The sequence below is a fragment of the Leptodactylus fuscus genome, chromosome 6 (genome assembly GCF_031893055.1).
Source record: "Leptodactylus fuscus isolate aLepFus1 chromosome 6, aLepFus1.hap2, whole genome shotgun sequence".
Lineage (NCBI taxonomy): Eukaryota > Metazoa > Chordata > Amphibia > Anura > Leptodactylidae > Leptodactylus > Leptodactylus fuscus.
The window spans coordinates 132,207,588-132,219,147 of record NC_134270.1 but is presented as its reverse complement, the minus strand read 5'-3'; the positions used below and the strand labels follow the sequence as shown (position 1 = coordinate 132,219,147).

At 44.5% G+C, this 11,560-nt stretch overlaps 1 protein-coding gene across 3 annotated transcripts in view; it reads left to right on the top strand.

Annotated features, from left to right (window-relative positions):
• The first annotated feature begins 496 nt into the window (after positions 1–496).
• The window catches only part of FBF1 (Fas binding factor 1), a 45,435-nt gene continuing 34,371 nt past the window's right edge, over positions 497–11,560 (top strand). For 2 of the 3 annotated variants that reach the window (XR_012716896.1, XM_075277221.1), the window contains exons 1-13: positions 497–682; positions 791–818; positions 1,833–1,874; positions 2,171–2,264; positions 4,086–4,137; positions 4,892–4,942; positions 7,005–7,131; positions 7,205–7,288; positions 7,367–7,405; positions 9,130–9,243; positions 10,111–10,249; positions 10,905–11,038; positions 11,120–11,222. Coding sequence is in view for 2 of the 3 variants with exons in the window: in XM_075277221.1 (XP_075133322.1) it covers positions 629–682; positions 791–818; positions 1,833–1,874; positions 2,171–2,264; positions 4,086–4,137; positions 4,892–4,942; positions 7,005–7,131; positions 7,205–7,288; positions 7,367–7,405; positions 9,130–9,243; positions 10,111–10,249; positions 10,905–11,038; positions 11,120–11,222 (1,061 nt within the window). In the remaining variant the exon portion in view is untranslated. The remainder of the gene's footprint in view (positions 683–790; positions 819–1,832; positions 1,875–2,170; positions 2,265–4,085; positions 4,138–4,891; positions 4,943–7,004; positions 7,132–7,204; positions 7,289–7,366; positions 7,406–9,129; positions 9,244–10,110; positions 10,250–10,904; positions 11,039–11,119; positions 11,223–11,560) is intronic. The other variant, XM_075277222.1, reaches the window with a different exon arrangement.

Here is an 11,560-nt window from a genome sequence, read left to right as displayed (position 1 = left end):
TATTCTTATTGATAATCATATACATATACAATGTCTCTCTTGGCCAGTTATGGCTCCTCCCCATAGACACTCCCCTCTCGCTGTTCCTGTACTGAGGTGACTAGATTGGAGTTTCTGGCGGCAGCTCCTCTAAGCAACTCCATTCTAGTCACCTCAGTACTGAACAGTCTACATTGGAGTTGCTCCTGGTAGGTCCTCCCTGCAGCACCTCCATTCTAGCCCGTTCACTAGTGAGGTGACTAGATTGGAGTTGCTGGAGGGAGGACCTACCAGGAGCGGCTCCATTATAGATGCATCCTGCTCGGCTCCGGCTTCCTCTATACAACACAGAGCGGTGATAGCCGAAACTCCGCCCTCCTCAGAGAGGCCACGCCCTTCCTGTGACCTACCAGGAGCAACTCCACTCTAGTCACGACCATTCTGCTCTAGCATCACTACGGCCGCCGCCTGCAGGAGACTACAATTCCCATGATGCAGCACTCGCAGACCGGAAGTGGCTCTATTGTAGGGAATGGGTAGAGTGGCGGTTAATGTGAGTGTCCCTAATACTGAGGGGAGGAGACTGGCAAAATATCGGCTGCCATGACAACGGGGAGACGCCACTAAGGAGGGCCAATTCTGCCTTGTTATGCCCCCACACCTGGCAGGAGACGTGTATGAGGCGGCTGAATGCTGCAGGATGGTGAGTGAGCCCTTCAGTATGTAGCACTGGTCATAGTCCTGTAGTGGTAGTCACCTACCATGGTCATGTGACCACCTGTGATTTACTGCGGTGTCTTCTATATTTCAGGCTTCCAAAAATAAGACTGGATTTAAAGGTGAGTCTTAGAGGTGTCTTGTCCCTGCTCTACCTGGGTAGTCAGGATCAGATATGATGTGTTCCTTTAAGGGTGAGACCACCCGATGTGGCTGAAAACACGTGGCCGCATCACGACTACATCCAGTAGTGAATGGCTGCGCAATACGTAAGGGCTTGTTTAACCATGTACATTCAAGGTGCAAGTCTTATGTTTTGGGCCAGAAAAAACCCTTTTTCAGGGTTATCCCATTAAAATAAATGATCACCTATTCACAGTGTATTTATCATTTCTGGGATCTCCACAATCACTAAAACGGGTCACAAACCACCATTTTGGAGGAGTTTGAATGAAACAGAGGCCACGTATGTGAGTGTTTCTGCTCCATTCAGTATCCACAGGTCTGATGAAGATAGAGATAGCCAAATGCTGTACAAGACTATCAGTCCCATAAAGCTTCAAACTCCTCTAGAGCTGAGCATTTGATACCCCCATTATTGTGATATTGGGGGTCACTGCGGTCCACCCCCCAATCAGACAAACGTCACATATTCTGTGCAAGTAAAGTGATCTCTCACCACTTTCTGATCGGAGTACGCCTTTCAGTGGTTTTCGATTCTATGAATATATACTACAAAATGGTTGCTGAAAGTGGTAATATGCCTAAATTTCGCATAGTGTGAACATGATGTACTGATTTTATATATTGTTTTTTCTGTAGATTGTGAGCCCCATATAGGGATCACAATGTTTTTTTTTCTTCCTATCAGTATGTCTTTGGAGTATGGGAGGAAATCCACACAAACACGTGGAGAACATACAAGCTCCTTGCAGATGTTGTTCCTGGCGGGATTCAAACCCAGGACTTCAGCGCTGCAAGGCTACAGTGCTAACCACTGAGCCACTGTGTTACCCCTTATTTTATGTGTTTTTGTACACTACCTTCTTGTCTTTTACAGTATTTATATACAGTAGTAATTCTCACATTGTTTGCCACCGTAGTCAATACTGACATCTTACACTCTTTGTCCCTAGACTCCATTGATGATGTCCTTGGAGATCTTCTTGGTGATGACGGTGAGTTTTACATCCTAGAGACCTGCACCTGGGCTTTGCCCCTGATTGGCGACATTAACATGACTTCACTAGTGTGACTTGTGATAATCACAAAAATTGTGACATAGTCCAGAAAATACCCAGCTGTCTGTTCGGAGAAGAGGCTGCATCGCTCACTTGAGTGCTGTGTTCTTTTCAAACTGTTGATCTGTGGACGTCCACGTGTCCGACCCCCACAGATCATATATTCATGCTCTATCCTAAGGATAAGTCATCAGTATATATCTTCCATAAAAATACCTTTGTTGTTTTTCTAGATCCATCTCCACCAAGACCTCGCAAAGCATCGTCTTTGATCTCCGCATCTACTAACAGGAATCGGTCGACTGTTTCATCCAGCACCGCCAAAAAGTGAGTGTAGTAAAGTATACCATCTTTTATTAGAGGAAACCATATCAGTTGAAGAGCTGCAGAGATATTTGTTGTATATCCTAAAGGGGTTTTCCCCTCTCCATCCATAGGATAGGGGATAACTTTCCAATTGGTAGGAGTCTGACCACTCAGACCACCACTTCTCAGGAGAATGGGAGACTGTAGTCCCTGTATTCTGAATGGAGTGGTGCTCCATTTATTTCAATGGGAGTGCCAGAGATGCTGTTACTTTGACACCGCTCCATTTAAACAAAAATTCAACATTCTCCTAAGGGCTCGTTCACATCTGCGCTGGCACTCCGTTCTGCAAGTTTCCTTTTCCTGTACAAAACAGGGCAGGAGACAGAAACCTGGAGGCATCTTTCCAAACCCATTCATTTGAAGACGGAAACCTGTCATGCTGAGTCCGGCCGTGAGGACCGGTGAGCGTTTTATGCTCTCCGCGGCAAAACCGTTTTTTAAAAACCGGACACAGAGTCGGACATGCAGTACTCTGTGTTCGGTTTAAAAACCCGCTTTCGTCACGGAGAGCTCAAAACGCTCACCGGCGCTCACGGCCAGACTCAGCATGACAGGTTTCCGTCTTCTGCATGCAGAAGACGGAAACCTGAGAACGGAGTCCAGACGCTGGTGTGAACCCAGCGTTAGCAGTAGGGGTCTGAATGGTTGGACTCCCACCGATACCTTGCTTTGATGGGAAAACCACTTTAAGGGGGTTTCACAGGTAGGAATTTGACACTGAATTTAAGTTGGAGACTGCTTCAAAATCCACCTCAAATTCCATCTGAAATCTTCATCCCCATTAATTTTCAACGAGAGGCAGTACCTTATTTTTTTTTCAGCTAGCGGAAAAAATAAGTGTCCTGCTCTTTTCCCCTAAGGGTATGTTCACATAGAGTTTTATTGCAGGCTGATTTTCAAAATCCGCCTGAAAAACGTCTCCAATTCTTTTCCATGGGAGTCGGTATAAATGGAAAGCAGAAATACACCTTTTCTGAATCTGATGTGGAATTTGGCCCTGCCCAATGAAGACAAAATACAATGGCACTTTTCTGCAAGTTCTGCTCCAAATTCCACTTCTGTGTGTTTTTGACAAGCAGAAGCAGGAATTTTTTGCTTAACAAATTCAGCATCAAATTTCTATATGTGAACACCCTGAAGGAGATAGGTTTATACTTAATAGAGCTAAACATTATTCACCTTTTCCCAATCCTCTGCTCCACCAGTCCTGGCTATGCCCAGGTTCCCGCTTCTCTCCATTTCTTGATATATTCTGACTCTCCGGAAAGGCTCGGACATGCCGTGTCAGACAGTCACTGGCTGGAGTGTCCCTCTTCAAGTAATGGCTGAGCTGCCTCTGTGAGTGTTTCCCAGGTGTATCAGACACCAGTTAGGTAAGAGCAGTGGGGATCAGGGTCAGGGTAGCGTTGGAATCAGAGAAGTGTGTGTGGGAGGGGTGTTTTCATGTTTGGGCTCCTGTGTTTAGCCCTATTAAGTATATTTTATCCCCCCCTCAGGCCTTGATTGTAGTGGATTAGCTACAAATATCATCCACAGATGTGACTTTAAACCTGCAGCATATCAGTTATTGCCTTGGGGACCCCCTGATAAACCTGGACGTGGACTGTAGGAAAAAAAAAAACAATTTCAGTGCAGCAAATTCTGCAGTGTGTTCCTCCCTTGTGGTCTGGGCTTTAATCAGATCTGGAAACCATTTTGGTGCTCCGTACCCAATATAATGTACACTGCACTGTAAGAACACAGCTACTTATAAAATATCTATTTGTGTCTTTGGATCAGGTCACTACTTGATGATGACTTCTTCAGTCAACTTGCCAAAGAAGCAGCAGAGGTAAGGAAGAGTCCCATCTGAATTGTAACTAGCTTGAGAAAAATGTCTGTACCAAACCTTCTCCTTGTCGAAGATCTGTTTCCTTCCCTACTTATTAGGCTGCTTTACTTATCTTTATCTTCATTCAGACAGTTTGTTTTACCAGGAATCCTTTCTATAACCAGCTCATACACTGAAGTCTATGGAGGGAAGGAGTGGAATGTAAAGTCTTATCATGAGGATACAGCAGTGCCAGAAGAGCTCTCTCACTCACCGTGTAGCAGAGTGCACCAGCTGCAGTTGCAGTTTTTCCAGAAGCCGCCTCCTTCCCCTTCCTCTCTATATACTTCTGTGTAAATAGGAACTCAGATTGATAAATAGAAAAGATCTCTCTTTAATAAGATGTATTACAAAGTTCTTAATGTTTCCCTGCACTATTGCTTTCTGAAATTGTTTTATAACTACGAGATACGCTTTAATTCAGGCTTTCATTAGTTATTATTGTGGCCTGACTGACCTCACTTTCTGGTCCTTGTCTCTGTCAGTGGGTCTCTGCCTTTTTGTCTGCTATTTTCCGGTACTTGTTTGTCTCTATCTTCCCTTGTTCACCTGTCCGTCTGGTAATAAAGCCTTAAATGTCAAGTAACTAGAACACCCTGATGACTTGTGCTCTAAGTGCCATCATGTTTGTAGAGCTGTGCTGTGTACAAGGCCATGAGATTATTGTTTGCTTCCTCCTCTTCTATTATTCTGACTTTATGTAATCTGAGGACAGGAGTCTGACGTCTCTGATGGCGATGCACAGGCCCTACTTGAAAACTTGAAGGTAAATGTAATTTATATTGTGCTATTTTCTTATTTTACTGCCCATTTATATCTCAGAATGATATGAAAAATGTCTTTTAGGGTATGTTCCATAACCACATAGTAGATGAGGCTGAATGCAGACATGGGTCCTACAAGTCCAACCTGTGTTCACAGTGAGGACTATGTCTCAAATTCAACAACAAATTCCTCTCTTCGAATCTACCTCCAGTTGTATTCAGTGGGAGGCTGAGATCGAAGCAGGACACTGAAAAAATAAGCGCCCTGTTTCATCTTGCTGCAGATTCTGTGGCTGATTTAGCTGCAGAACCCGCATTACAAGCCATTTTGCTGATTCAGCCGCAGAACCCGCATTACAAGCCACTTTGCTGATTCAGCCGCAGATCCCACAGCACAAGCCACTATGCTGATTAGACCCATTCATCTGAGTCTAATTAGCGGAAAGTCAGAGGGGCAGAATGTGAACATGCAATTATTCTGACATGCAGTAATCCAGAAAGTCTGGTAATCCAGCATAGGTGCTCGTTCACATCTGCGCCCGGTCTCCGTTTTGCAGGTTTCCGTTTCCTGCCCAAAACTGGACAGGAGACGGAAACCTGTAGTCATTTTTCAAACCCATTCATTTGAATGGGTTTGGAAAGTGTCCGGCCGTGTGCGCCTGTGAGCGTTTTGTGCTCTCCGCGGCGAAACTGTTTTTTTTTTTAACTGGATACAAAGTGTCATATGCAGGACTTTGTGTCTGGTTACGGTTTCACCGCGGAGAGAACAAAACGCTCACCGGCGCTGATGGCCGGACACGGTCTGCTAAGTTTCCGTGTTCTGTCGGCAGAAGATGGAAACCTGAACACGGAGATCGGGCGCTGGTGTGAACCCAGCGATAGAGTAATAATATAACCACTTGGTAGTTTGTTTTATGTACAGGCTTGTTCTAAATTCAGAAGTTACATGCAAATTTTGGTGTCTTTTGCACACGAAAATCCACATCCTACTCTAGAAATCTGATCAGCCATATGTGCAGTAGTGGATTTGAAATCTGCACTGCAAAAAAAAAATAAATAAATGGGTGGATAGATATATAGACAATGCATCCCGGTATATATCTATGCAGTAGATACATTGCAGCCCTCCATTTGTGTCTAACATCAATTTTGTCAACCTGTAGAGATAAAATACTGTGATTCTTATATCAGTTAAGTGTACATCTGTCCTAAGAAATGGAGGTTACACCAAGTAATTTACTGTTATAGTAAATGGAGGAAGTTAATCTACTTATCTTAAAAGGGTTGTCAAGAATTAGAAAAACTTGTCTGTTTTTTTTCCAAATTAGCTATGATGTCACTCCATGGTTTGGCCGCTGGTATTGCAGTTTGGCTCCATGAAAGTGAATTTATGGACAAGTTTGATGCTGCCTCGCAAGAAAACAGCCATGTCTTTCTCAACTTGTACTACACCTTTGAAGGGCTTGTCTGAGACCTCCGTGTAATGGATGCTGGTGACCTATCCACTGGAAATGTTATCAGTATCAGATTGGTGGGAGTCCAATACCCGGACCACCACCATTCAGCTACAAGTCATATTGCTGGAAGCAGCTCTGCTTCTATTGACGTGAATGGGATCAGAGTTACATTGTACAGTGCTAGAAGCTGTATACAATGTACGTACACTGTTACGGCACAATGGAACTGCAAGTCTGCTGCCATTCACTTCAAAGAAATGAATACCATGTATGTAGTGGAATGAGCTAATGGGTGCAGGGTTTGGTTGTCAGACCCATCAGTATCTGGTACCCATAGGTCTCGACAGCCCCTTTAAGCGTTCACTTCAGGTGGGCTTTATGTGCCATGTGATGTATATGACATGCTAGAAGATGTCTAACTGGGATCCTTAACTTTAACAGCAGGATTTCATCTTGGATTACATTCATTCATTTATGATATGTCTTCCTGTGCAATATGTTCTGGGAATGTTGAGTGATTTATATATCCTTGTCTTAATATCTTACCACATTGTCTGTTGATTTCTATGGACAACCTTTACATGGACTATACTGTATCCCCTTACAGGACTTGGATGACTTGGATGCAGAGTTGTTTGACTCCCGAAAGCCAAAATCAGCTCCTGCAAAGAATTCTAGTCAAGCTAATAGCAGTGATCTGAAAAACCAAGACAAGACAATAGGTGCCAAAAGAGGTAAGTTTTATATATTTTTTTTGTCTTGTCAGGTACTGTTATAGATCATCTTGCTATTAATTCTGTATAACAGGCTCATCAGCCCCTGAAAGTGAGAAGAAGCCGCTATCTGCACCTGTTGGCCATGCCCGACCTTACAAGAAATTTTCTTTTGATGGTAAGTGAGAAGACATGTATAGAGATAGAGAGCAACATGACTGGCATGTGATCTTCTTCTCTTTCTTAATGCTGTCAGAAGGAGCTCAGGACTTAGAAACCGCATTATATAATGCAGGTAAGGCCCAGATCTAATTGGTTGCAGTAGTCTCTCCTCTATTAAAGGGGTGTTCCATTAATTTGAAGTTATCTGCTATCCACCATATATAACTGCATAGGGGATATCTAATTAGTAGGGGTCCATCCACTGGGACCTCAGTTTATCACTATAACAGAGGACTCATGTAGTTCCCCTTCTGGAAAGGAACGTCACCTAACTAACTTAACCCCCAACCCCACCCCATCACACTTAGCTATCTTCCGATCCAGGCACAGGACATTACTTCTTCTGGGCTATACAGCCGGGATGGGCAGTCCGGCATACGACTCACAGGGTGATGCACTGTGTATGCCAGCACTCTGGCTCTATTGCCCAGGTAAACTACATACGCCACTTAGAGGTGTGACCAGGAGCCTGTGCCGTGCATGGTATGGTATGGCCGGAATGTTGTTATAAGAACATTGCTGGGGTGTAGTGGGCAGGCTAGCTAGGAAAACATTAAGTGTGGATTGAATGAGAAAGGGAGAGGGTGAGTGAGAGAGGGAAATGGAGTGAGAACTCGGAGTTTAAAGATGACTGGTGAGGGTATAGTGGGCTTGCTAGCTAGGGTAACAGGGAGAGGGGTGTGAATGAGCAAGGGAGGATTTGAGAGAGGGAGGTGGTGTGAGTCAGCTCTGTGTGAAGCCCAAGGCATCATGGTAGTTGTAAGAAAACACAGAACAGGAAGATGCCCATGTTAACAAATACAGAAGATGCCAGGAGCTCACAGAGAACCCCAGAAATCACTCAAAATACTGCTAAAGGTACAGGGGTGCACTTATTAACCTATTAATAACTCTAACAGACCTTTTTTTTGTCTGGATAACCTTTTTCTTAAGAAACCCCCACTGAACGCTGTTCCATAGAAGTGAATGAAGCAGTTGGGGGTCCCCTGCTCTCATGATTGGTGGGAGCAAAAGCATTAGGAACTCCTCTGAATTAGTAGTTCTCCTATTCAGAGGAAAGGCAGATATCTTCAAAATACCAGAAATTCCCCTTTAAAGAGGATTCTTTATGAGGGCGCAGCTACATTTACTACTGAAGTGTGCATCTCTTAAATTGAAAGTCGCTACTTGCACCTTTTAGTATACAGAGAATAAACTCCAAATATTTTAATGCCAGATATGCACAATGGCATTCTACGTCTTGGTGCTCTTAGGGAGAGTTCACACGGTGTAACGTGCCGCATGATGTGGCACGTCTATGCTGCGGGACCCTTTGCGGGCCGTACACGCTCCCATTGATTTCAATGGGAGTGGGGATCGTATGCGCCGCGCTAGTTTGTGGCCGTGATTTTGCGGCCGCAACATCACGGCCGCAAACTAACGCGGCGCATACGATCCCCGCTCCCATTGAAATCAATGGGAGCGTGTACGGCCCGCAAAGGGTCCCGCGGCGTAGACGTGCCACATCACGCGGCACGTTACACCATGTGAACTCTCCCTTATTTGTTTGGGGGCACTTGACCATAGGACGAGCAGCGTACAAGATTGACAGTTGGTCACTGACTGAGAGCAGGAAAAAACATTGGAAGCAATAATGGAAAAACTACAAGACTGTAATTGCCACCGGTAGCAACATCTACAACATTTAATACACAATTCTTGGAAAAGCTGGTAACACTGATATGAAACCCAGTGCCGGGTGCCCTATGCTAGTAATGTTTCTTTTTTTTTGTTTCATCTTTGATTCTTGTGCTAAAGATGTAAATGATTCGCTTGATGGCATCTTGTCTGATGGAGATGATGGAAATGCTAAAAAGTCAACCCCTCTGGATTCCAAAGCTGTTCCACAACAGACCCCCGTGAAGAGCAGTGGTAAGTCGGACATGATTCACCCATTACTTTTAATAAGATGATTTCTAAAATGTTAAAGGCTGAGTTCACATCTGCGCCAGAGCCTCTGTTAGAGACTGTCGCAGAAACTGTGGATACCCGATGGACACCCAACGGTCCCCAATATAGTCAATGGGGTCTGCCGGTGTCCATGTGTAACTGGCAGACTCAAATGACATAGAGCGCAACGCCAGTGTGAACCTAGTGTAAGTCTGTTCACAGTGCGGAACAAGAAGAGAAAATGAAGCAGGCCTCAGGCCTTTGTTTTCTGCCCTCCAAATCCTTGTAGTGAAAAACTGAAGTAGTGATTTGGCTTTCCACTGCAGGTTGCAGAACATCTGCTGCAAAATCAAACAGGGTGCTTATCTATTCAGCATCCTGTTTCGATCTCCGCCTCCCATGGAAATCATTGGGAAGCAGATTGAAGGCAGAATCTAACAAAGACTTTGAAGCAAGCTACAAAGTTTTTGCCAAATTCCAGCATGTGAACAGACCCTAAATCATAAAAAGTGTTTCCAATATAAATGTGTTCTGGAAATCAATGAAGCATTGCATAGTGTCCATTTAAGATGTGCATGGTATGACTGGACAAGGTGAGCCCCTGAGGAGCTGTGCTTTTTTATTGGCTTCTCTTTGACTTATATAGCAGTGTCCCGATCTTGGTAAAAGATTAGTGCTGTATGGCCCACACTATCCTGGAAACCTCATTGGTCGCCATAAATGCAGATTGTGGAGGTGACTCTGTTATGTTTTGGTTATTCTAATATGGGTTCCTTCAATAGGATGCTGCATAACATTTGGGTGGCAACAGGTCCAGCACATTAATTTCTACACTTTTATGACATATAGAGACAGTAGTTGCAAGCCCTACAAGACCTTCCCCAGCTTCTCACAAGAAGAACGAATTGAACTTTGAGGAGGACACGGATGACATTATGGATGCTCTAGGATTTGGAGACCTTCCTGAAAGTCCTCAGAAAGAGAAGAGGTAAGAGGAAATATGGGTACCAATATGAAGCTTGCTGTAATGTATTCAGTCACTACATCAAAAACCCCAGTACAGTAGCTGGATTCTTTAAAGAGGACCTTTCACCACTTGGGGCACATGTGGTTTTATACTCTGCTAGAAAGCCGACAGTGCACTGAACTGATGTTACTCGTCCATAGAAGAGTATGGGGGGGGGGGGGGTCATTCCTCACCGCTCAGTGTCATCGCTGGCCAGTAAGCAAGGACTGCTCTCACATGGTACAGTAAGCAGCTCGGTCCCAATCAAGTGTATAGGGTATCCAAATTTGGCGACTCCTAAAAGTGTGCTGGGTTTTTTTTTGTTTGTTTGTTTGGGGTTTTTTTGTTAAAAAATTTAATTTATTAAAAAAACTGTACAGATGGGAGGATTGCGCAACCAAGATGGTTCGTATCCCTCTTGAGTATATTTTGGCCCAAAAAAGAGAGTGACAAGTCTCCTGTTGTAGGCTGTCAATATTACATCTGTGGGTGTCCGACAGCCATGTCACTTGCTGTACACACTGTGGCAGTCCCAGTTTATGGGGCATCGCTGCAGTTCCTACACCTGCAGAAACTGGGTAACCCCTTTAAGTTTGGGCTTATTTTTGGACAGGTATTTAGCATATTCATTTTCCAGCTCTGTATCTCGACCTGCACGTTCCAAATTTGATGAGCTGTTGGGGAGGGGGACAGCTGCCAAACTGTTGGAGAGACCACTGACTGGAGAAAAAAAAGAATTCAAGCTGGATCCAAAGTACCAGAAAATGCCAGGTGAGAGAAATGTAATCTGTACTGGGAGCTGGTGATATGTAGGTTGTAAGAATATGCACAATAATATGGAACTTTACACAGAAAAGGAGGATCCATTAGGAGATGAAGACTTTGCTTTTGGATCCTACCAACCTACTATGGGATTCAGCCCAGAAGGTCGGCCATCTCGGCGGTCATCAGTCAGGTATGATTTCTTGTTCATATAGTCCAGGGGTCCTCAAACTTTTTAAACAGTGGGCCGGAGGCAGAGCAGGTCGCACAGATATCGGGAGCGGTGCCCTCCAATAGGTAAAGTGAAGTGCGCTCCATGGCCTGGCCCGAGCTCCCCAGGAGCTTCATTATAAATGCACGCCTGCCGGCGTTGTCGGCGGGGCAAGACAGAAGTGCTTGGCGGGCCGCATGTGACCCGCAGGCCGCAGTTTGAGAACCCCTGATATAGTCCATATAGTCTACCTGAAAGTTGCCTAAATTGCCATAAAACCTTCACCATTTCCTCACTGCCTCTTCTCCCTATGATGACAT